At 36.0% G+C, this 25344-nt stretch overlaps 3 protein-coding genes across 5 annotated transcripts; 2 read left to right on the top strand and 1 right to left on the bottom strand.

Moving 5' to 3' along the window:
• The first annotated feature begins 145 nt into the window (after positions 1–145).
• Positions 146–5183, top strand: LOC135688557 (uncharacterized). The gene is made up of 2 exons (XM_065205464.2): positions 146–1160; positions 3313–5183. The coding sequence occupies exons 1-2, from the start codon at positions 229–231 to the stop codon at positions 3518–3520; spliced, it is 1140 nt and encodes a 379-aa protein (XP_065061536.2). The 5' UTR covers positions 146–228; the 3' UTR covers positions 3521–5183.
• Positions 4673–22701, bottom strand: LOC135688553 (methylenetetrahydrofolate reductase (NADPH)). 2 transcript variants are annotated; one of them, XM_065205456.2, is made up of 9 exons: positions 22443–22701; positions 13030–13480; positions 12625–12747; positions 11591–11784; positions 10224–10802; positions 9729–9911; positions 6618–6716; positions 6034–6156; positions 4673–5162 (listed from the first exon to the last, which is right to left on the bottom strand). In XM_065205456.2, exons 2-9 carry the CDS (start codon positions 13439–13441, stop codon positions 4959–4961), a joined length of 1917 nt encoding a protein of 638 aa, XP_065061528.1. In that variant the 5' UTR covers positions 13442–13480; positions 22443–22701; the 3' UTR covers positions 4673–4958. The 2 variants fall into 2 exon arrangements, with proteins under 2 accessions (XP_065061528.1, XP_065061527.1); XM_065205455.2 differs by lacking the exon at positions 22443–22701 and adding an exon at positions 15037–15186.
• Positions 15382–25289, top strand: LOC135688569 (putative methyltransferase DDB_G0268948). 2 transcript variants are annotated; one of them, XM_065205481.2, is made up of 6 exons: positions 15382–15810; positions 16441–16677; positions 17318–17415; positions 17684–17812; positions 18477–18571; positions 19019–25289. In XM_065205481.2, the coding sequence occupies exons 1-5, from the start codon at positions 15532–15534 to the stop codon at positions 18568–18570; spliced, it is 837 nt and encodes a 278-aa protein (XP_065061553.2). In that variant the 5' UTR covers positions 15382–15531; the 3' UTR covers position 18571; positions 19019–25289. The 2 variants fall into 2 exon arrangements, with proteins under 2 accessions (XP_065061553.2, XP_065061552.2); XM_065205480.2 differs by having other exon boundaries at positions 15384–15810; positions 17681–17812.
• The last annotated feature ends 55 nt before the right edge of the window (positions 25290–25344 follow it).

The raw sequence follows: 25344 nt of genomic DNA, 5'->3' as shown, positions 1-25344 counted from the left end.
CATTTCGCATGTTGTCACGCTTTGCGTTCCAATGGTTGTGCCAAATTACAGGTGTTCTAATATGGACCCAGTGACGAGGTGTTCGCAAAACAATACTGTTTGTGACCACGCGCTTAAACAAGTTCGTCTTCAGCATTTCGCGCATGTTATCAGAAGAATGTAGCTAGTCCTCTTAAGCAACAGTGAATAAATCACGGCTGTTTGGCTTCCACTTTTCTGATAAGCAACATGGAAAAGGTTGTTGTAAAATTTTGCCTCTTTATGGCTGGTGCCATTTTAGTTAATACAAGGTCAGTAGATATTGGGAACACGGAAGTAAAGAATTCCGTTTCTGAGAAAACGAGCAAAGCAAGCCTAGTTGAACTTTATCAAAAATCGATGCCTGCCGTTATGGGAATGCTGTCCTTCAACGAAACTGTGGATCTTATAATGAAAACCTACTTAACTGATAAGAAGCAAGATTCAATATGGCCTAAGGTTATTGAAGAAACGAAAACCTGGTTTGCTGAAGACTTTTCGCAGGGAAAATTAGAAGTTATCGAGCTAGAGCTGAAAAAGTATCGAATGGTTCTAGTAAGGTGCACGGAAGAGAACACAGGGAAGGAGCTGACACGATGTTTAGCCTCACTGAAGGATGCCTTGATAGCTGGTTCAGCCAACGTAGAATGGCTAGCAGAACAGGGAGTCCCCAAGATGCTGAATATGTATACTGCCTTTCAACTAATGCATTTGGCTTCTTTGCAACTTTTGAAAATTCAAAATGAGAAGGATGCCATAAAAGGGCTTAATATTGATCAGTCTATAAAGAATGTTGCAAAGGATTTCAGTGAACAACTCAAAACTGGCATGGGTTTAGCCTGCGAACAACGAGTTCAACATATATCTACGGTAGATATATGCAAAGTTGTCGATGTCCTGTGGCAGGAATTCACCGTCTCCTGCGAAGAGAGATTGAGAAAGCGATCAACAGATGAAGAGGAAGAGGCCAGTGGTGATGAGGTCGGCGTTACGAAGAAAACTCTCGCTGAAGCAGATTTCACAAAGGAAAAGGGAGGTGAACTCAAACTGTCTAAGTTGGGAGGCTCTAGGGATGATTTCTCGGAGAGTTTACGAGTTCGCGTCAAAGATGAAGTAACAGGGCAGTTCATCTACAACAGAAGGTATTTCATGCATCTTTTTATAAAATATATCTCGAAGGTGTTACAAAATACTTTCGGTTGTTAGTTACTTAATTCGTAGCTTTAGAACTCTAGTTTACTGATCGAAAACTATAACTGAAGAACTGAATGAAGCATATAAGCGAACGGAAGCTAAATAAACTGAATGGGTCACGGAACCAACAAGACAAGAATGTGTAAAGGGTTTTCTGACACAACCCACTTCACTCCATTTTATAGAGGAAAAGACGATATAGCGGAAACAGAGGATACAAAAGCACTTTTCGTCCAACATTCTTAAGAGTATAAAAGTCAGATAACAATCAAAATTGAGCAAAAAATTTAAACTTAGGTGTGGCTCGAAAAACAACGAGAGAGGAAGAAAGACGCGTTTGATTAATTCTTTCGTTTTATACCAATCAGTGCCTGCTAACCTCTCACCTAGTTGAAGAGTCCGATAGTGAAAACAAACTCTTTCTGTCTACAGAAGTCGGGATCATCTGTTTTGATGTAAACAGATTCCAAAACTCCTAAATTTAAAGAAGACCTTACCTGCCCAATGATTTTGTAATTGTTGTCACAACAAGTTTTGATGCTGTCTGGATTTGGCACAAAATAATTAGACACACACTTCAAAGCAAATATTTTCTACTAATAACTGACCTGTACTATTTTCTGAAACTTTTTTGCATTTAAAACAATTTTTCAAATACCCAAATATATGCATATAAAATGTCCCAACTTTTCGATCATCCTTTGTAGATGACAGCAGACCCTTTCTTTCCTTTGGCATAAATGTAGATCGAATACTCAAAGACTGTAATATATAAAATATATATTTTGTAACAGAATCATAGATAATTTTCTAGTGGTCGGAGAGCATGACACTCAGAGTTGCGTGCGATTTAAAACCGTCTTGCTTTACAGAAGGTCACCGCAAATAAGAAACCACTTTTTAAATTGAAGCCTCAGAAAGTTTCTTAGTTAAAGAGACCTTTTCATAATAAGGTTCCTTACACATAAGTACCATCAAGTTAGACCAAGTCAAGTCAAGCTATGTGAATGTACCGTTCATGCATGTGTTTAGAACATTACTGGCAGTGGTGTAAAATATATACTGCACAGTACAATGTTCTAATATCATTAAAATGCGTTATGCATTTAAGATCAATAATTCATTGGAAAATACAGGAAATAACTTTTGGTTTCCAGAAAATTTTTAACTTGTTTTAATCAGATTCAACCAAATAGAAATGTAGGTGTTGTTATGAAAGATATACAGGAACAAAGCAATACGACGACGAGAATCCAATGTCACGAAATAAAATTCACTCTCGTTCGTTTTATTTACTCTGCTGAAGCCCTGTATGCCGGGGCGAAATATTAGTATATTCTTTAAATTTAATTTATTTTGAAAATTTTATTTCGTTACATTGGATTCTCGTCGTCGTATTGCTTTGTTCCTGTATATCTTTCAAATAGAAATGCTCTGAAAATGTTAAAATGTTTTTAAAATTATTCCAATACAACCAAACAGAAATTTAACTTATCAAACAAAGGTCAGAGTAATGATATTCATGCCAATCATGTCAGTATTTTCAGTGCTCTTTGTGCAATTTCTTCAAATTTCTCATCCTAAAACCTCTTTTTGAGCATAAAGAACATTTTACCATTTCACCATTCCTTTGGGTTAAACAAGTATAGCAAAATGAGTGTCATCAAACATGTATTTCTATGTGTAGTGTAATGATTGAAAAGTGCTGTATTGCATTCTGCAAGTACTTAGCATTTTTCAATTACACTTCCTTACTTGGCATTCGGGAATAAACTATGACAAACCTGAAAATAAGAAACATTTTGCTTTAAGGCCTAAAACTGTTTCTTATAAAAGGAGCCCCTTTTGAAGGCCTAAAACTGTTTCTTATAAAAGGAGCCCCTTTTGAAGAGAACGAGGCCTGTTTCTTATATAAGGGGGTTTTTTATTCACGGAAACCTACTGTATACTACATAACGTGCACAGCTTTGTCTATATCAAGACTAGAAAACAGGCAAGTTAACAGTAACATTCATAAAAATGTGTTAAAGATTCAATTGACACGGACAGAATCAGCCATTGTCAGAGAAATATCTAAACGTTGCTAAAATTGCTTTACAGAATGTCAGTTTCTGTTGAACACAACAAAGCATATGTGATGGAAACACTTTACAAAGAGGGAGTTGCAGCACGATCGAAACATGTAAAGATAGTTGAAAAGGCGTGCAAGAAATACTGGAAAGAGCGCGGCGCTCCAGTTGTAAAGGAAGTGGCAAAACTTGCTGACTTCCCTAAAAAGGAAAAGGCAAACAAGAAGAAGAAGCAGTGAAGACTTGAGAGAAAGAACAGCCAGCTTTAATTTTAATTCAATGTGCATTGAAATTCTAGCCATTGTATATCGAAGTGAAATAATATTGGTTGAGTATAGTAAAAGTTTGTGTGTTTAGAACAAAAAGTGTGATGTGCTTTTAACATCATCTGTTTGGTTTATGACGTTGCTGTCAATTATCAGCAAATTCGATCAATGGCGAAATGAAACTCATAAAGAAGAAAAAATCAGATGCTTTTGGGACACTACCAAGCAACAAACTAGGTAAGCCTTGAAGATCAATGCAATCTGATATTTTCTCTGCAGGCCATGCAAGATAAAGGCTATTTCATTCGCAGCTGTGTCATGAAAATAAATGTCCGCTTATACTCCTCCTTGCATGCGATTCACAAACAAAAGATTACATACATTTACAATATCACAATTAACAAAAATTCTTCTTCGCCGGACCTATGATACCTCATCGCTATGCCACTGCGCATGTGGCCACTGCTCAGCTACAGTCGAGGCAGATATATTTTTTAGGCAGCAAGGACCATAAACTTCAACTGCTAGCGAGGATCATTGCCATAGAGTTGTCATTGATGCTCGACTATACACTTTTACATGTTACCTGGACACTACTTCAAAGATACCCTTAAGATAATCGAAACTTCAAAAACACTTAATGTTTTCCACGTGTATCCTGCAAAATACTTCCAAATATCCCGAAGAAAGTGAAATACTCCAAGAATACATGATGCACTATATAGCAAAAAGAATTAATTATACTGGACAGCCGTGCACTTCTAAATGAGTGTAACAAGCCCAATTCTCATTTTTAGTTTCCTTATAGAGGTTTTCCTTACTGACAACTGTGTTACTTGATAAAATTCCGTGACAACATCTGGGGACCTGTTACAAACCAACATAGCACATATACAGGGATCCGCCCTGCCAAGTGCGGTACATCTCAAATTCTGTTTTATAACCATGTGTACCCGATTGCCTTTGACAAGATAATTTTTATGACATACATGAGAGTCCCAATTTTGGAAAATTCGAATGCATCTTTACTGGTAATTGTCTTCACAAACTATTTAAAAAACCCTTTAAGCATGTTCCGTGCGGCATTAATTTTTGTCGTAGAAATTGAAATATAGACACAAAACGTCGTTTTAAGCAATATTGTTCAAAACAAATGTGTACAAACATTTACAATTAACATTTATAAAGACAAACAAGTAGTCTTCACAAACACAGATTACTTTTTCTTTTCAAGCAATGAGACAAGCATGAAATAGATAAAACATTATGAAACGTCCAAATGCATCACTTTGAGCACTTTGTTTTCTGACGTTGTTCATCTTGTCACATTGTCGAAAAAAATAGTACAGCTTTAAGCAATACCAAATTTACACAGTTATACATACAAAAATTTGATTCTGAATATTAAATATCATGAAACAACATCATAAGCGGCTTTTCGCATTGATATCACCTTGTCTACAATATCAAAGAGGCAGTTGCCTTTGATAAAGTCATTATCAACCAGATTAACAAGGTAATAACTGTCCTGGAATCCTTTGATAATCTCTCGTGATTTGGATCCTGGTGGATAGAGTCTTCCCCATTGTTGCATCCACAGCTCAAATGCCTCATCCTAGTGCAAAGACAAATCATGTTGGCATGTAAACAAAAATCAAAGAAGAATATCTTTTAAAACTTTCAGACGTTAAGGCTGATTTCCACGAGGCGAATTTAGCAGCGAATTCGCGGCGAAATCGCTGATGAAGGCATCAAGGCATGCGCAGTTTTGATTTTTGATTTCGCAGCGAATTCGCAAGAAAATAGGAAAGAGTTCTACTTTTTCTCGGCGAAATATTTCGCAGCACCTAATAACCAGTCAAAGCATGGAAAATTAGCTTGATTTGTAAGAAAACAATCTTGGAACATTTGTCATGCGTGCAATTCTGAAAATGGGCGCCTTAAAGTTGAGTTTTGGCGGAAATTATTATATAATTTCGCAGCGAATTCGCAGTTTCGTGGCAATCAAAGACAATTTCGAAGCGAATTCGCAATGAATTCGGTGCGAAATTCGCCTTGTGGAAATCAGACGTTACAAAGCCCGTTTACACATTTCCAACTTGCATGCCATTGGCATGACCTGGGCTAGGTTTAGGTCTTCTTTAATTCTATCTATCAGTACTGATGAACCCAGATATTTGGCGAATTGGTCTACTGCCGACCGGTAAAGATGTCAGTGGCTTTCTTACTCTCACAAAATACATTAAATTTTTATTGAAGTTCTGCATTATATTTCACTTTTTAATAGTATTTTGATCAGGTTCTAGGAGTAAAAATTCTTAGCTGCTGTCAATTGTTCTACTATCGAAGAGGCATTTCTAGAAATCATTTGTCTCTAGAAACCATGTGATCTACAAAATATTAAGTATATAACCCCATGCATTAGATAAATTAACAAATCAAGTTGCCCTAGTAATGCAATTTCGTAAAAGGTTAATTCTTCTTACTTTCCAAACAAAAAATGCCAATGGATCTACCACCGTTGGTTGAATGATTGACCTTCCAGTAAAAACGCCCCAAGTGACAGCATTCGGAGATTCCTTATTCGTGTTCGTGTAATTCTCGTTGCCCTAAGAAAAAATGCTTAATGACAAAGGTAAATTACAATTACGTCACTTTAAGACTTTAAGCCCAAGATTAAGCAGAATGTAAACGAGCAGAGTAATAATGCGGCGAGATTATTTTGTGGGACATCAATATAAAGGCATAGTAAAATAAATTTTCTAGTTTCTGTGAACATAAATACATAGTGTCAAATTACAATTCTTCCATTACATGAAAAACTTAAAGCATACGATTTTCAGTAGACAAATACGATTCAATGAGTTTTCTGTCAAAAATGCATAAATCACAGTAAAATTTTAGGGTGCGTATTGTTCAATGTGCACTTTGAAGCCCGGTAGCCTACTTGGCCCTACCAAGATTGCTTTTGACAGTAAAATCTTTCAGGAAAATACTGCTTCTGTTCTAAAGATATCTATGTTGCCACACCTTCCATTTGGTATCTGTTTGTAGAGAAATCAAGGCATACCTGTTTATTAACGATATGGTAATTAACCGTTGGATGATCTTCTAGCACTGTCAGCAGATTCAGAGAATCTTCTTTATTTGCGAAGAATTCCAGGTAAGCCTAAAATGAGAATATTTAAACTGTGAGATGGAAAGTGAATATGTCCATTCTACAACCAAGAAGTAATGGTGGCTCAGTGGTTAAACGAATGGAATAATAAAAATTTCCATTGCCTAAAATCAATCTATCAAACAAGAGTTAACGCCCAAAATCCGGAATTCAACAAACTCGTGTACAATAAATACTTCATGTACAAAAAATTCATCATAAAGTTGATAAAAATATTCATTATAAATATATTTCCTATTTATCTTTTTCATAAAATTGAGAACATGGAATGTTAACATGGGATTGTGAACAACCCAAGTTTAAGAAAAAGAAAAATAAATTCCTACACGGACTTTATACTAATTTTATAACCTCAAATCAATCCACGAATGAAAACTGGTTTGGTCAATATTTGATATGAAAGGACTTTTAGTTATTAATCAGAGTATTTTGAAGTAAAATAATTGATTCGGTTAATACATTTATTAGAACCACAAAATGGAATGAAAAGACCATTATTAAGGGCCTTTCGAGGACTATAACGGGGAAGCACAAGATTCGACAAGCATAGTACATTTATGGCCTGTTTATATGTGCAAATGTATCCCACCTCTCAGCCTATAACATGGCAGGTGGGACAAAATCATCGAATGTTTACATGGAGATTCTATCCCACCTTCCATCTGTATCTGGAGAGAATCATCTTACCTTCCAGCCGGACGAAACTTTATGGCATTTAAATGAAAATTCAATCCCACCTTCCAGCTTTATCCCACCTTCCAGTGTTTATATTGGAGAAATTCATCCCACCCAACGGAGATCCCACCTCTCACCTAGCCGGGTGGGCTCGTTTGCCATATAAAAGCAAGACGAAAATACAAAGGATTCTGAAGGATGGTGGGATCTCACCTCTCAGTTCACAGGCTGGAAGGTGGGATGATTTTTTTTCATATAAACAGGCCTTTAGGATAAAAAGGGGAGTTCAAACAACAATGTATTTTAGACAAAAATTTTTCCAAGATAACAATAGGGACAGAGAAGCAGAGGCGCCGGAAGCTTCATGATGTGGCGGGGGCAGGAACTGCAGAAAGGGCACCCTGGGGGTGTCAAAGTTTGCTAATGAAACGGATCGGGAATCGTCGTTTAGCCAATGACGAAGCCTGGCTATAGGTGAAGGCCCTGTCAAAGGAGAGAGGGTCGGTGGTCTAGGAGCGTAGCCCCAAGGAAAATTTTGCGTTGCTACGCCCCAAAGACCGTAGGAAATACAAGAACATAAAATACATTGGAATCAAGACTACAGTCAAACTTCATTCTCGAAATTCCTTTTACCCCAACATCAACCATCAAGGGGGGGGGCTGGGCCCAGTCCTACCTTACACAAAAACAAAACTTTGTTCTGATGACAATTTACAGGGCTTGATATAACTTTTTGATGTAACTACTCTGAACATACTGTTTTTTTTTTTAATTTAAAGTTGGTACAATCTGTAGCTAGCTAAATAAATTTATTGTTATATTAAGCATTATTATTGTTTTATTGTTAGCTGTATATTCAAGCTAAATAAAGCCAACCAATTCAAATTACCAACACTAAATATAATTTAAATCAAATATAACTGATGTTGCATACGTATTCCTTGCAGACTATACAATGAAACGATGAAATGTGGAACTCATTCAATCAACAATTGAATGAGTTCCATATTTGGCTCAATTTATTTGACAAAGAAAAAGAAACATATTCATTATTGTAAAACAGGCTGTTACATGAAGCCTGGCTACAACGATATCATTTTCTGGCTTAGTTGTGTGTTGCGTCGCCGGGCGGTTTTGTAGGCCTTTGCGGCAGAATCACTACGAAGACAATTTTTGGCGACCATGCCCTTTAGATTACCTAAAAATTCATGTCAGTATATTTTTTGCAGTTACCTTCTTGCAAAGATTAAAAAAGTTGTAAAAGTTATGTCTTACTAATTGCTTCCACAAACTGGAAACCTCGAGAGCACCCTAAACCTCAAGGCCCATGGCCAATTTTCCATCGCCACCACCTTTCGGTAACCCTTATTGTGAGCTTGTTTTTCAGTGTTTCTAGAAGCAGATCGAAAATAAACGTGTTAGATCATCGCCTCAAAAGGTCACCCCTTTGCTCATTTCGTATTGCACCTAAGCAATTCAAAGGCACTTTTTGGTTATGCAGTTGGCAAAAAGAGGAACTCGGTGAGCTGCAAAGGGGCAGGTAAACTGAATTTTGGAAAAAGGGGGTACATGCCTACTGTGCCCCCCCCCCCCAGTTCTTACGCCTTTGGTTGAATCTAAAACATTATTGATGCCTTGACTGTTCAAAATATTTATATGAATTAGTATTGCTTGAAAATCAATTTCTTGAAAAGGGCACTTCGCTGTCCCCGTGCTGCCCCGTGGCTCCGGTGCTCTTGCAGAGAAGCCAATCAAGAGGGTGCAGGAGATGTTGCACGTTCCCAAAAGCTTTAAAGACTCATTGCTAACAATGGGCCTTTGCGAGCGTGGCAACGCTCCAAACAATGGCAGAAAACTTCTAGAGATTATTAACCACAATTGATTTCAGACTGTCTGAAAATGCATTATGGGATGCTTGCGTAGCGCAATGGCTCATTCTTAGCAATGAGTCTTTAAGACGACCGGTCCAGAATGAAATTGTGATTGAGTTTATTGGGCAAGGTTCATGCCAAAGGCAGATTTTTCTCTCTCTGTGAGCATTTGTTGTAAAAATTGTTCCAGTACTGTTGAAAGCATATCCGACAAGAGATCACACACCTTGTACTATCGTTTTTTTGCGTTCCTGGTTTTAGAAGCGTTGAAGCTGCTCTAACTACTATTTCTTATGAACTGCCTTTCTTTGGAACATAAAATTTACTTCAAAAGAGACTTATCTTTCTCCATTTCCGATTACATACCTTTTCTGCAACAGTGTACTTGAACTGGAAGAAGAAAATTCGCTGACTCACCTACTACGCAAAGTTTGCTGAAACACATTCAAGTGTTTACCTTTTGGAAGACGTATCCTCCAGGGCCTCCCCAACCAAATACTTTATCCGAAGATGGAAGACAATTGACATTGGGTTGGCTGTTGATCGTGAGGATTCCATTCCTGTTGAGATGAACAAGCCGTTCACGAATCACATGGGTCTCTTGAGCAAGGTCGTCTTCTGCCCAAGGGATCGTAGTTACCTGAGGAAAATAAGAGACAGCGTATACTTTTTTATCAAGGAAAGACAACAAAATGTCCACCTAAGAACTAACATGACCGAGCAGTTTAAACAGATGATAATATTCGAAATTCTAGTAAAACACTTTACATATATAATTAAAGATAAGGAGTTATAATTTACTTTCTTCGTGAGAATCACCTGCTGATACCTAAAAGATAATGTTTCTAACGTCTATTGAAGTTCATTGGAATTAACCCTGACCTTTGACTTAAACGATAAGATAGATATTTTGCTATCAGATTATGTTCTGTCAGGAAGCAGAACAACGTACCTTGACGCCAGCTTTGTTTGTCATTCCAGATAAATAAGAAACAAAAACATCCCTAACATCTTCTTCATTCTCAATAGCTTCACCCCACATTCTCTTTAGCTCAGGCAGTCTGTCTCTGTTCTTTGCAAAAAATAAATGATAATCACTAAATCTACCAAAGGAAGAACAAGTTGAATCGCCCCATCGTCCATTTGGAAACTCATCCCATTGCGAAGTTCTAAAAACATAACTTTCTGGCCTCAAGGCCCAAAAAATTGGTCGTACAGTTTCTGACATTGCCCTTTCTTGGTTTTCTTCACACTGCTGCCAAGGTAGGACACGTCTTTGTATTCGTTCCTCTTTCCAAAGGCCCAATTGTTTGAGTATATCTGTAGTTGCTGTTTCACGATTAAGTGTGTAGAAATGAAGACCACAAACCAGTGCAGTCTCAAGCAATGCCTTGCAAAGCTGAACTGTAAGGAATGTTCCGTACTTCAACACAGCTTCATCATTGCCTTTGATGGGATTCAGAACATTCATAACTCTTTGTGGTATAGTGATACTTGACTCCTTGGCTAACTGTTTTATACAGGAATAGCTCTACAAAAAAAGAGAGATTTCTAAAAGGATTATGTTCCAGTATGAAGAAGGTTAAAGCAAGCAAGGGTGCAAGAGCCTATGAGCGTGGATATCGATGACATTGTTTAGAGGTTGGGACTGGGAGATTTGGCAGGTTGTCTTGGTTAAGGTCTTGATTTGATCTATTTTTAACCTGTATATTCGCTTGAGGGTGTTTCATCCCACTTTTGATGGGCCCAGATAAATTTGAAGTGCTTGTTGGACCAGTTCTGCTTTTGGAAGCAGCAAGGCTCTTAACACTGGTGGCATTTCCTTGATTGTTCAACGACAATGTGAGCAGCAACTACTTCAGAGCAGGGAAACTTGACTGGTGCTGAAAAAAGAGCCATGATCGAGAGCTTTCCCAATTTTTCTATAAATATCACATGATGAATCAATTGTTTGTTGAAAACCAATGAACTAAAAAATACTAGTTTATTAAAAATTAAAATGCGCTAGTTGCTCTTGCTTGTTTTTTACAACATGTTTGGGATATATATGTATTTTTGGCAGCACTTTGTCCCTACTGCATATGACTAAAGTTTTGTTGCAATTTTAAGGTGGTCGAAATTTTTTTTACAACATGTTTGGGATATATATGTATTTTTGGCAGCACTTTGACCCTACTGCATATGACTAAAGTTTTGTTGCAATTTTAAGGTGGTCGAAATTTTGCGATGATGCCTTATGAATGAGCAATACATCACAGCTCAGAACATATAATAGAAACCATCATAGAAAAGTGCCAGCACACAATTCCCTATATGTACCTGTATTGGAAATATTCCTGGAATAATGGGAACATTGATGTCCATGGCCCTGCATCTTTTAATGAAGGAGATGAGCATTGTAGCATCAAAAACCATCTGAGTGATAATAAAATCTGCTCCCTCTTTGATCTCTGCTTCCAAATGCTGGAGACTTTCTTCATAATACTCATCATTATCATATGTTGATGGGTAGCCTAAAATCAATGAAATTACCTACCATTTGAAGAAATTGCAATAAAATTTAACATTTCAGAACTGTATGATAACACAAAACATTATTTAAGGCACATTTCAGTACAATGGTGAGAGGATACCTTAGGATACCTTAATCACGATCCTAACCCAAACCCAATTTGGAATATCTTGGAACCTATTATACATTTTCATGAATTTCAACCCAGCTTCCCTTTGGCTCTCCTTTATCCTACTAGCACCAAATTTTATAGCCTGTATCACGGCTGCCAAAAAAATACCCATCCCCAAACCCATCAAACCTATTTTGCACTCTCTGAAAAGGGAAAGAACAGGAAAACATGTCTTTAAAGTCCCATTCCTTCCAAAGTTGACTCCCTATTTTCTATATGTCACAATTCACAAAAGATAAAAAAGTTACTCTACATCAAATACTTATAATTTTTCAATTTTTCTTTTAAATTAGAGCTAAGCCTCTGCTGGGCTTTGGGGGGAAAAGACGTCCCAGACCTTACTACTTCTAATGCTACACAATACCCTGTAACTAACAGCAAACAATGCCATGTCATCATCAACATCCATTGATATCAATTCACCAACTTATCATTTTGGTGCTGAATGTCATACCCAAAAGCACAATTTGATCATGTCAAAATCATTGACTTGTTTAGTGAAGGATCTGAACCTGATCTTTATTCTCTTTGCAAAGGAAGGCAAAATAATATCTATGACTAGCAAACAGTTAAGATAAAAAATCAAAGATCTTTCAAAGCAAATCTTGCTAGTTACTAAATAATATTCAATTACAAAAAAGTAGAAGTGAACTTCAGACATCAACGTACCCGCAACACAAATGGTAAAATAATCTCCAAAGCATTTCTTGATAAAGCGAACAAGATCAACAGTATTTTTGAAATCTACATATGAACTAGTGGAGCGAATTTCATCCTCTTTGCTCTTGGGAGCTACAAAACAAATATCTATATGTCATTTCTTGGGATAAAGAACTGCTTTAGAAGTAAAAATCTTCATTAAGAACAAAGAGACATCAAAAATACAAATACATATAAAATATAAAAATACAGTTTGTATAAGAACAAATATCAATTATATAATAGCTTTATAACTCAAATCCAGTGCTGAAAGGTGTAAAAATTTTCATGTTTGCATTTTACAAAAAATTACATGCCTACTATTTAAGGAAGTTCTCAGAACAGCAGATCTAAGTGAAATAAAAATTTACATACCCTCTTTCATTGCAAGAACATTTTTAAGACCTAAACATTGAGCTTGTTTCAGAATTTCTTGTGCTTTACATTCTGTTAGCCTTGCACAGTCCAGCTGAAGCATTGTTTCAACACCAAAAAGTTCCTGAGTTGCAGATGCTAGTGTAATAGCATTGTTGTTTTTAACTTCATCACAATCATAATCTTTCATGTCACAAGTTACATCACAGAACAGCGGACTTCCTTCAACAAATCTGTCACACTTTTCAAGCAGGTTACAAGTTCCATTTCGAGTACGTGGTGGATAGAACTCAAGTGAGAAAAATTTGTCTGATGATGTCAAATATTGGTTTATTTTCTCTAGCAGTGAGCTGCACCCAGCTTGCAGCCTTAAGTAGACATCTCCACAAGGGTAATCCACACAGGCTGCCATGGTAGGTTTCTGTCTAGCATTGGAAAGCTTGCCAGTTTTCTGTGAGCGAGAAGAGAGAGAATTCAGCAAACTTCCCAACTAACATTTATATATATGCTTTGTTTACAACAGAGAAGAATTCTAAGAAAACTTCAAGACAGAGATCATTAATGTCTGATTCTTTCTTTGCAGCCTGTATTTTAATTCCCACAATTTAATATTTGTGTGACATGTGACTTTTTTATCAAAATGACACCAAATCAAATAAGAGAATAATTTTAAAGTTTCCAATATAGAAGGCTACTTTTGCTTTATGTCAGTCCTTTCCTCAAACTACTTCAATGATTTTAATTCTTAGAATCGTGGAAATTTTGTTTCATTGATCATCTATAAATATTTTATATGAACGCAACTAAATTGAATCACAAATAAATCAATGATTGCATATGATAAGAAAAAAACATGCAGGTTCCATCTCTTTCCAAAATGGTAACAGCATTGATTAATACAGTGGCGTGACTTTTGACCCCCACACGCACCCCTCAACCACCCACATCATGTCAGAAAATTTGGGCTTTGATTTTCAAACATTAGGTCGATAGAAACCTTTCAGACATTGCAAGTGTTTCAAGACATCATCCCTATCCCTAAAATGCTTAAATGATTAAAAATTACAAAAAAAATTGAAAATTGCACGAAATGTTGGAAACAGCATACTAAAGAACTTTGCGTCCCATTTTAACGTCGGTTAGACACCGAAAGTAAGCTAAAAATTTAAACATAAATTGACAGGCCAAAAATCAGTCTGGCAGACACAAAAATACATTGACTTTTTTCTCTATTTTATAAAACAATTTAATACATCTCAAGCAGGCACCGCGGAGCGTTGAGAAAAGTGGGGGGTCTAAAAAATGGGGGGGGCTAAAACCATGTAAAAAGAGGCCTATCTGGTAGTTTGATACTTAATATTTGGCTAAAGCCCCCCTAGCCCCCCCTTCTCCGCGGTGCCTGTCAAGGGTTTTTTTTCAATCTTCAAAAATGTTCTCCATAAGTAATCCGATCCTATCTCAAATGGATCGTCGATCTGTTTTCAAATCTTACTGAGTGCAATTTGATCGCTTTTATCCGATAATCATTTATTTCTCATGTGATTCTTTCTCGGACCATTCTCGGATGACAGCTTCTTTACCTGAAGTTTCAAGGCATTCTCACACAATCGACTTCTAAAGCAGTCATTCTTTACGATTCAGAGACCTCGACTTCAACAGCCAAAGCTACGAGGTCAATGTTATCACAGCAGAATAACTAGGAATCAAATCCTGGTTTAAATAACAAACGGATAAACACTGAGCCATATAGACAGATAGACCATACTACATTTTCAAACCAAATTAATGACAAAATCAAAATCCTAATTATTTTGATGTTGCCTTAATATCCACTTCAACTAGATATAACCCGATTCCACACGTCACCAGAATCAATGAACTCAAACAAAAGTTATGTCATAAAGCTAGGCCTTATTTTATAAATCAATGCTATCTTCGTTTTATAACAGTTTATTAAACCACATGCTTTGTTGTAAATACCAAAAGAAAATCCACAAAGACTCTCACCTTTCAGGAGTTGATGTTCACGGGCAGAAAAACTTCACGAGGCTATGAAAACTTTGGTTTTACGCACCGGCGATTTATCGTCCTTCTATTGTTGTACACCCTTACTGAGGAAGGAGAGGTCTGACACAGTTAACTTGCAGACCTCGTCAAACCTGTTTAAACTGGTCTATGACCCTGGGTGCATAACCCATTGTTTAATGGTCCAATCAAATTACTTTGCTTTTGTTCTCATACTTGGACTAGGTAGACCGAGAAGACTGGTTTGCCAATTTAGTAACTAATTAATCAAAGTGTTAATTAATTAGTTACTGGGTTGTACCTGGGCACAAGTTGTACCTGGAATCTGGATTAGAGGGCCGTAAAAGGGTTTTAGGGTCCAGCCGAGCGTAGAGGTCGTCGTCTATGCAAATCATAGACTATACTATGCTACCCCTATCTTTAGATACTTATGGTATATCAATTGGCTGTTTGGTAAATTAGGAAGCTTGTTTCCAAATGACGAAAGGCTTGCTATGTTTAGTGCGCAAAATGTCTACCAGACTATTTGAGGAAAGCGATCATGCAAATGTTTACAAGAAGTTCAGGCCTCTACACCCGCAGAGCATGGCAGAATTCATCGTATCCTTCTGCAAGCGACAAGTTTCCCTGGATCGCCATGAGCTCCTCCCTCTAGCTGTTGATGTTGGCTGCGGATCTGGGCAAAGTTCCCAGATGTTTGCGCCATACTTTCAGAATGTTATTGGTCTGGATGTCAGTTCTGCACAAATAAAGGAGGTGAGACGTACATACTGTACTGATTGCTTTCCTTGAGTCACCCTCATTTGGAGTCAGAGAACTGAATAATCGCCCCCACTTATTATTTCCAATTCAACCTCTCCCCCCCCCTAACGCTTCCCCGCCATGTATAGGCAACTTTTTGTTGATTATCAAAACGCACTTGTTGTGTTAACAAATATAGTTTTGGTGGTAGAATGTGGCATTTCACAGATTCCCAAACTCCAATCAATGACACTAAATAGTTTTCTTTATAGGCATATAAGCATGCCTATCAAAAATCCTTGGAACACCCAACAATGCGCGTTGTTTTTTGTATCTTTCCTTTCTTTTCCCAAAAAAATCACTACTTCCACCCCTTCCCCCTAGAACAATTTTGATAGTTTAAATAGACAAATATCATACAAGTAATGCAAAAGAAAATAATTAAAAATCTCCTATCCTGCTCTAAAGTAAACCAACTTTGCTCCCTGCGCAAGAGGGGACTGGCCCAACTGAGAGTGGTTCCTAGTTTCATGAGCTGTACTTCAGGGTTGCTTCTTGAGTCCTATGCTTAAAATCAAGGTCATATAAAAAGTTAATCACATCTTTTGGCAAGATTGATTGATTGTTTTATGTCTTCTTTTGTAGGCTAATACAGCCAATGGAAATAATAATGTGGAATTTCTTGTCGGGTCTGCTGAGAGTTTACCAGTAGAAAATCAGACAGTATCATTGTTACTTTGTGCCCAGTCATTCCACTGGCTTGATCAAGAAAAATTCTACAAAGAAGTTGACAGGGTATTGATGCCAGGAGGTTGCCTAGCTGTTTTTGCACATCATTTCAATGAATTTGAACAATCATCGTTAAACAGGATAGCACGTGAGGTATTCATGTGTATCATATTTGAGCATTTTTTGTTTTAAGTAGGAAATTGTATGCACTCTTGCAATTTGTAGATAATTAGTATTCTCAAGAATGCTGTTTTTCTTCCTTTTTGCTGTTTCACCTGAAGTCAAATCCAGAATATTTTCTTGCTATGTTAGCAAACTTTTGACTTTTTTTCGATAAGAAATATGATAAAAGCATTTGGGGCCTGTGGAATGTGATACCATCTAGCCAAAAATTCAATTGCCAACGAGGTGTTTTGACATCTCAGAATGCTTAGCTGACAGATTTTCAACATTTTTTGGAAAAAAGGCCCATAGACTTTGTCAGCAAATGGGACCTGTGAACCAAACTCAAAACAAAACTGATATAAAAGATATTTTTCATTTGATTAAATGCTTCTATTCCATTTTTCTTTTTTTATAATGCTACAGGCACCGCAGAGCAGGGGGCAGGGGACTTTTTGCAACAATTGCCAAATATTAAGTAATAAAATACCAGTAAAGCCTCTTTTTATACAGTTTTAGCCCCCCCCCCCACTTTTTTTAGACCCCCCACTTTTCTCAAAGCTCCATAGTGCCTGTGCTTTGATTTCGTTTACAAAATTTATGGTCCATTATAATTCTTTTTATTTTGCAGTTTGCATTCGAGACATTGAAGGACTATTGGGATGAACGGAGAAGGACTGTTGACAATGGCTATAGAGATATTGTATTACCCTATGAGGACAATGAAAGGTAATATTGAAAACTTCATAACAGAAATCATAACAGAGTTCTACAACTGTCTTCAAAAAGTGTATTGAATTACTGAATTCAACTTAAGTACAGGACATTTTGCTATTGACTGCTATTTCGGCATTGCAGTGTTCTTATTTCCTAGTTGAATTATGGATGTGTTATTATTGTTTCATTTAATTTTATGGTATTAGCCAAATTAAAAAGCTTGTTATGGTGTCCTATAGATCAGTCAGTGCTTATTGATTTTGATTTCTTTTTCTAGAAGAGATGATTTCCAGTCAATCACCAAAACAAGCCTTCTTGACTACCTTGGCTACCTGAGCTCATTGTCATCATATAGAAAGTTTGTGAAAGAGCATCCAGATGAACCAATCTTGAAAAATATTGAGCGGCAGTATGTTTCTGTACTAATTTCTTTCAGTCAAGAGAGAATTAAATAAATAAATTCATCAACAAATTACCAAAAATTTTGGTCTAAGGCTGAACTAACGACCTTAGAAATATTAGCTCTTTAAAGACTCATTCCTAACAATGAGCCATTGCGCTAAGTAAGCATCCCATAATGCATTTTTAGACTGTCTAAAATCAATTTTGGTTAATCCGTAGAAAATTACAGCCATTGTTTGGACCGTCGCTGCGCTCGCAAAGGCCCATTGTTAGCAATGAGTCTTTAATTTGTATTATAAGTGGGATGTTTCAAATAAGAAGAGAAAAGGAAACGCCACTAAGACAAAGATTCAGAAAATAAACAACAGCACTACTTTTACCTCACCAAAGCCCTAAATTGTTGTTATTATTATAGAAAAATAGATACACTTAATATAAAATGGAAGAGATGTGCCTTTGAAAACTCTCTATATGATTTGGTTTCCGAGCTAGTTTTCAGACATTACTTTGTAAAATTTCCTGTTCTTGAATAATTTTCAAAGCTAGTATGAACACCATCTTACGCTGGAAATTTTTTTATATTTGCTAAATGCTTGTGGAATTTTTATCTCAAAAATGCAAACTTTTAAGTGATTTGTCAAAATAACCTGGATTTTCTACCTCACTTCTAGATTCTTGAATGAAATGGCTGCATCCTCATCATCCGAAGTTACTTTAACTGTGATAAGAAGATACTTTTTGCTTATTTGCAGCAAACCAAAATAAGGTACTCATCTGTATTGACTTTCTTAATTGAAATGTAAAGAATAATAAATGTTTCTGCCATGCAAAACAACTTTGTATACTTAGAAAAAGTTAAATAGGCCAATTGATTTTATTTACTATCAAATCAAGGTGCCCTATTGCTTATTTCATTGACCTGTTGATTTAGGGAGCCTGTGCAGAAACCATCCTACTGTTCTTGACATGATCCTGTCATTCATCTTAATCCAAAAAAAATATTTGTAGAGAGATTATATTCTGGCAAAAATGAAACAGAGCTGTTATCAACTTTTTGAGGTACCAGGATATGATTTAATATAAACAATAAATAGCAAAATGTTTGCCATATTGTACCCAAATGCACCCCACCTGCATTGGTAGCACTGGCTGTCCCTTTTGGTAAACAGACATTTCTGAGTTCCCTCTTAGGCTTAAATTTTTTATTTTGCTGTGTTAAAATTGGAATGAGGTTGTTTGCCAAAGAATAGAAGTACACCAATTCAAGGTAGCTCCTGGATAAAAACGCCTTGTATGCACTGGAAGCTATTTCATTATAAAATGGTTCTGAACTGAAAGCTACTGAACATATGCTACTGAAAGTTAAATGTTACAAATCAAACATAACTAACAACAGAAACAAATGTACTGAATTCAAGAATGTTTTTAGATGGTCAAAAAGACGGTCCTTGTGTTTTATCGTCCAGATAAATTTATTCGATTTTTCATGGCTTCTGTGATGTAAGCCAAACGCAATTTACCCGTTTTGCTAGTTGCATCACAAACATTAGGCATATATTTGTTTTCTTGATATCACTGGCGAAGAAAAAGGAAAATGTTTGTTAAGTTCAGCAATTTTTTACAGATAGAACATTTTTCTTTAGAGTTTTTAAATTATGGTGTCCTAAATTAGACATTCAGTCCTAAATTAGATCGCTAACGCTAGGGAATTTACGAACGAAAATTTTCTCAGAGATAGTTTTCGCATCTCCACATTTCTTTATATAGAGTTCTAAAGTGTGACGTCACCAAAAACTTATTTTTGAATTTTAACCACATAACATAAAAGATCACCATGAAATAATTCCAGGTATGCAAAATTAGTCAAATATGTCCAAAATCAGTTGGGATAGTGTCAATGAAAGATTTGAAGTTTGCTAACGAATCACTGTTATTTTTGCTCTGTTCATAAAGTTATGAACAGAGACCAAAATATAGATGGGGAAAGAGCTAATACACATGTGGCCATATCTCAGCCAATTCGTAACACATTTTAATGATTTTGCATATTTAGAGGTATTTCATGATGCTATTTCAGGCTATGGGAGCCAAATTCAAAAATTCTAAAAAAAGATTGTGATGTCATCACTCTAGAACTCTATCTGTATTTCCAAGGTCTTTTTTTCCAACTAGCCAGGGATATTGACGGGTTTTCGTTTATTTTCAGAGTTTCGAGTTGTTTCTAAATTCAATTGTTTCTTAGAATGTTTTTCCTTCTTCGTGTAAAAAAGTTTCTTAATTTTTACTGATTATCTAAAACTCATTTCTTATGGCGTGTTTCTTAAGAAAATTTGTATCCCATTGATTTCAAATAACATATAAACGATTTTTCAAATCAACTTTGAAATCGCCTGTACAATCGCGAAAGGTTATCTGGACGGTTATTCAGGACGAAGTTGATTGGAAGCGCCATAATTCAATAGGTACTATTCTTGGTTTCGAGTTAGTGTTGTTAAACTTTTTTCTTCACATTAGCCAAAAATGGATCATAGAATTGAAATATTCATGTTAAAATTAGTCTGTACCGAAAATTCCATGCCGTTTGGGCAGTCAGACCGCGAATTACGCCGTTTTCAAAATTTCGCTCTTCCTGTACATTTTACAGGAGTGGTAAAATCTTTATAAATATCTAAATATTCAAAACGTAGTAACTCGCTACAGAGAAGTACAAACGAAATGAAGTTTCCAGTTTAGACTAATTTCAACATGACGATTTTAAATCTGAGATCCGTTTCTGAACAAGTCTGATGCAAAACGATGACGTCAACCGGAAACCGAGAATTGCATAAAAGAAGTTATGAAAAAACAAGAACTAGAGAAAAAAACACATACAGTGATAGCATCCTCCAGTAGTCAATAGAGAAAGCATGTTAAAAACCTCGTACCCACAGTTATGCATATTGCTGGCATAATCAATACAGTTGTGACTAGGGCTTACTCATCTGTGGTAGCGTGTTTTAAACAACCATCGTCGGTATTTCAATTCATTGTTTTGTGTATGGTCAATTTTAAAAAGCGGGCGGTGCATCAAAGATTCTTCGGTTTTGAAATATTTTTAAATTGAAGCGATATGATTCAAGAATTGAAGCGATATGGTTAAACGTTTTTCCATGACATCTTTTAAAGCGGTCTTAAATTCATGGCGAATTGAATTTATTTCAGGGTCTATTCCACTTTCATTTGGTTCGGGTCTCACGTAGATTCCCTTTTTTGAAACAACGTTAATCCGGGACATTAGAGAGGGAAATTTTCCGAAGAAGATTCTTAGATTTTTGGGAATACCTAGAGATTTGTACGGAACAAAATAAAATGCCAAAAATAAATTTGTATTTTTGAGAATTGTATTCGCGGAGAATTCATTTTTTAAATGGAGCACGAACTGTGGAGGTGTTTTACTTTCGTTAAAACTTGAAACAGGCACAAATTTGAAATGGTTAGAGAAACAAAATAATCGGCGAAAAATCAATTCAACAATAATTCTAACATTTATAACAACGACATGGCCTTTCCACTGAAGTAAATATAGCTTTCTAACTCAGTTTTTCGCCAATTATATTAGTTGGCATTTCGCCAATTATGTTACTGGCAATTCCAGCGACTGGTATATCTTTTTTGTTTCCACTAACAAAAAGTAAAATAATATAAGAATTTTTTAAGAATATTGACCGCAATAATATTAAGGCTCAATATCACTGAAATTTAAGATTAATTAAGGTAGAATGCAAGGCTAAAGCTTCATCAAGAATTTATTTGTTTGTGAATTAAGTTGTTTGGACCCAGTTGCCCTTGGGGGAATTTCAGTTCTCTGTCGTTGCTCTGAGAGTTTCCGTTCTCATGTAGGAATAGCTTATTCAAACTAATAAAACTAAACACATTTTATTCATAGATAATAAAAATACAAGAACAGCTTGCTAAATAGAGATTTTCGTTTGCAGATGATATAGAAGACTAGATAACAGCTGATGAAATAGACTGAGTTGAAATCGTGCTATAGTTGTTTTATATTTTTATTCGATAGTTATTGTTCTGTTCTGTTCTGTTCTTGTTTTGTTTTTGTGATGACGTAGCACATAAAACAGAGATTAGAACTCTGATCTTCATCTGAAATTACATCTTTTGTCGCATATAAGAATAATTTTAGGCTCAAAATGACAAAACCGAGATTAATGAGCCTCAGCAAAAAAAATAGTATTCTTATAAAAGGTGTGTTTCAAAAGGCGAAAAATATTTGTGTAATAAATAAAAAAGTCCTTTTCTAATGACAATGGTTTTTTATAGTAAGTATCATCCCAATTCTCGCCGGAAAATTTAGATGTTCTGTAAAATTTTGGAACGGAATCGAACACAAAATGCGTATAAAAGTTACATTATCCAAATCGTGTTTATAATTTTGATTGATTGAATATTATTATTCAAAATTATTTTCATTTATATAATGGTCGATCAAAATGATAAATATATCATGTTAGCTAGGCCAACTTGTCTAATAGCCAGGGGAAATATCATTCTACGTTGATTAAATGATACAACTTAAAAGCTAAGATGATGAAGTAGGACACAGGGTAACAGTTCAACAGATTACCATCTATGCAACTTACCGTGTTTATCTGTTTTGGATTTTCAATCCCTTCTGGTTTCACAGCAGTCAAACCAACGTGTCATGAAATATTTGCTTGTTGAATTTGATTTTAAGCCAACCCACAACGCATAGATCTCCATATCACGTGATCAGTCCTCTTCAATCATACCGCTCAAAGAATAATCCATGTGCTAACACAACAGAACTAAGTTATCAACCAGTTCTGTTTCGCACTGCTTTTAGGCCCCTTGTACGAGAAATAGCTGGATCTTGTTTTCAACGGGTCTGTTTGTTTATAAGCTAGTTTTGAAAGGAGTTGTGATTTGGTATGTTCTTAGAATAATCATTTAGTTTGCTCTGTAGCAATGTGATTGATTTTTTGGGCCGAAATTGTCCGATAACACTACTTGTTACTAGGGCAATTAAGAAGTTGACGCGATTAGTAACTAGGAGCAAAAATTTCTATGAAAAGAGTTATTCAATTCTTTCTTACACAAAAAGAAGGCTTGTTGGTGAATTTCTCAATCGCAGAAGCTCACGAAAAAATTCGAACATAGCGTGCACATTAGCCACGTAGCTGCAGGGGGCAAGGAGGGCTCTGCCCCCCCCCCCCCCCCCCAAATGAAAATTTTGACAACGACTTGCCCTCTCTGGCTACAGTTTTTCCGAATGATATTTTGAAAACTTGGCATAATTATACCTCCGTGAGCTTATTTTAGTCCAAATACATTTGTTTGTTATATGTCTGTTCTTTTATTCTAACTAAAGCCTGCCTCCATAAGGTATCGTTCTTGCTCGAGTTTGCCCACTCTAGCCGACATCTACAGCTACGTGGGTGGTACACATACACTAATTTTTTTCTATAAGAAACTCAGACAATTGAAATTGAAAAAGCACAGGATTCTGAAATTTTGTGAGAATCTGTCAATATGATTAGCTGGTTGTGAAAACTTTACACAATGAAGAGACTCCCTGCTTACAGCCGTTAAAACTTTACACAATGAAGAGACTCCCTGCTTACAACCGTGAAAACCATATTTTATCCTTGCTTCTTACCAAAAATTAATATTGTACTTACTTAATAACTTTTCATATTTCCACGATGACAAACCGGGAAAAAAACAAGAATTTTTGTTGGTTACCAAAACCTATCTGTAGGGCCATCCACCAGAGCAGGGGGATGGTCAATTTTATTCCATGTCACAGTTGATAGATGCAGCTGACCAGAAAATGAAAGATGTGACAATGACTTTTTTAAACAACGATGGAGTATTCCGCAATTCAGTAGCTAAAAAAATCCTCATTCCGTGTAACATTCTCAAGAAAATCTCTTTCAGCAAATGTGGAGAACTCGTTCCCTCGATGAACGAAAAATTTCTTCAAATTTCGTTGTTCCCCGCAAACCCAGGCAACCGAGAACTACCTTGATGAATCAATGAGCTGGATGCATGTTTCAATTTATAAACAGAAAAATTTTATACAAAAACAATCTCCGAAACATCTCGATCAATTTTTTCTTAAATGCATAAAACTTTACTAACAATAATTTATATTTATCAAATTTCAGGAAGATGGTGGTTTGAAAACACAAATTGGTCAACTAGAGTGTACAAAATTTTTATCCAAAGTATGAGGTTTCAAACGATAAACAGTTGTCTGCTCTATCTATCGAAGGTGCAACCAATGCACATATGAATATAGTTTAGGAAATTAGAATAAAGGAGCTTTATTTAAGAAAGACTATTTTAACCATGAAACAGTTCTACAGTAGAAACTCGCATAAAAGAACCTATTTTTATAAGAACATTGAGGCTGAAATTTAAACTTTAAAACCCCATAATCAAGAACCCCCAAGAGGCTGCAATTTGGAAAGGTTCTTATATATAAATATATGTAACAAAAAAGGGTTTTTTGGTAAATTAGGTTATGGTATGTTGCATTCCAATTGGAAAATCTAACAACACAAATTAATTAGATTGGTTGAAATTAAACATTAAAAAAAAGCTGGTTTAAGTGTGTCCATTATAATTCTTGCGGTGGAAAACATTGTTAATGTATGCAAGGCCTGTACGTATATAAGAGCCTTGTTAAGAACCTTTTAGACTGGAATTTAGAATAGCAGCCTGTTAATTAAGAACCTATTCAGGCTGCCAGACAAAAACCTAGGTTCTTTTATGCGGGTTTCTACTATACTAGAAAATTCGTCATTGGTTTTCGGCTTCAGCCGACAGGCAACATTTGTGGCAATTTTGACTCAATTACGTTACATCTCAATGGAGCAAAAAAATTTGGACAAAATCCATACCTAGACCCCTATGTGTTTTGCATCTGCTAGGCCCATGTTACTACCTAGTATCAATGTATTTTTTGTAGTAATTCAAAACTGATGATGTTTATGTAGAAAGCAAGAGCTTTTGATTAAAAACGAAGCTGCCTAACAAGCTGGTAAACTAAATATGATTGGTCAGAAGCTTGGTATACTATTTCATGACAGTGTTTTCACGGTCATTATGTTTGCAACACTGGGATCAGAGACGGATTGATTGGCAGTTGTGGGGGTGCAACAGCCCTTCCCCATTATTTTTGTCTTCTTCAGTAAATTTTGCTTCAATTCAGAAAAAGCAGTTTTTGGTAGTCAGTAGTAACAAAATGATGCATGAAAGTTGCTTTATTCAACTCTATCATGAAGTTAAAAACAACATTTTAAAAATGGATGCTTTTACCAGTTTCCATACTCACTGAAAAGGTGTGGCACAAAATCTAATCATTATCTAAGACCCCCCCCCCCCCTCTAATCTTTGGGGGGGGGTCTTAGAGCTTGAATCCGTCCCTGATTGGGATGCAATTAGACAACAGGAATTAACTTTGATAAATAATATCCTGTATAATGATGTATCTAGCCCAGCAATTTGAAAATTAGG

This window comes from Rhopilema esculentum, chromosome 19 (assembly GCF_057945365.1).
Source record: "Rhopilema esculentum isolate cy_ngs chromosome 19, ASM5794536v1, whole genome shotgun sequence".
Lineage (NCBI taxonomy): Eukaryota > Metazoa > Cnidaria > Scyphozoa > Rhizostomeae > Rhizostomatidae > Rhopilema > Rhopilema esculentum.
Note: the sequence above shows the minus strand (reverse complement) of the source record. Positions and strands in the feature narration are given on the sequence as shown.